At 61.8% G+C, this 304-nt stretch overlaps 1 protein-coding gene across 1 annotated transcript in view; it reads right to left on the reverse strand.

The window, feature by feature from the left end:
- ETH_00043590 (uncharacterized protein) overlaps positions 1 to 102 on the reverse strand; it is a gene marked incomplete at both ends in the record, with an annotated part of 2,158 nt that extends 2,056 nt beyond the window's left edge. The window contains one exon of the mRNA XM_013374741.1: positions 42 to 102. Within this exon, the coding sequence (XP_013230195.1) occupies positions 42 to 102 (61 nt within the window). The remainder of the gene's footprint in view (positions 1 to 41) is intronic.
- Positions 103 to 304: the final 202 nt, after the last annotated feature.

Genomic DNA, 304 nt, shown 5'->3' on the forward strand with positions numbered 1-304 from the left:
AATCCCCAGCAGCAGCAGCATCAGCAGCAGCAGCAGCATACCCTTTTGTCTCCTAAATCTCTCAGACAGCCCAAACGTCCGCAAGTCTGTCGACCCCAGCATTAGGGGCACATTCGTCCCCTCCTGCAGCAGCAGCAACAGCAGCAGCAGCAGCAGCAGCAACAGCAGCAGCAGGGGCGTGTGCAGCGCGAGTTGGGAACGCCGCACGCTTTGCTGCTAGATTAGATGCACTGCAGCAGGAAGCGCCGCCGATACTGCAGCAGCAGCAGCAGCGGCAGCAGCAGCAGCAGCAGCAGGGGCCGGG

Source organism: Eimeria tenella, genomic scaffold, assembly GCF_000499545.2.
Source record: "Eimeria tenella Houghton genomic scaffold, Eth_scaff2252, whole genome shotgun sequence".
In the NCBI taxonomy this organism is placed as follows: domain Eukaryota; phylum Apicomplexa; class Conoidasida; order Eucoccidiorida; family Eimeriidae; genus Eimeria; species Eimeria tenella.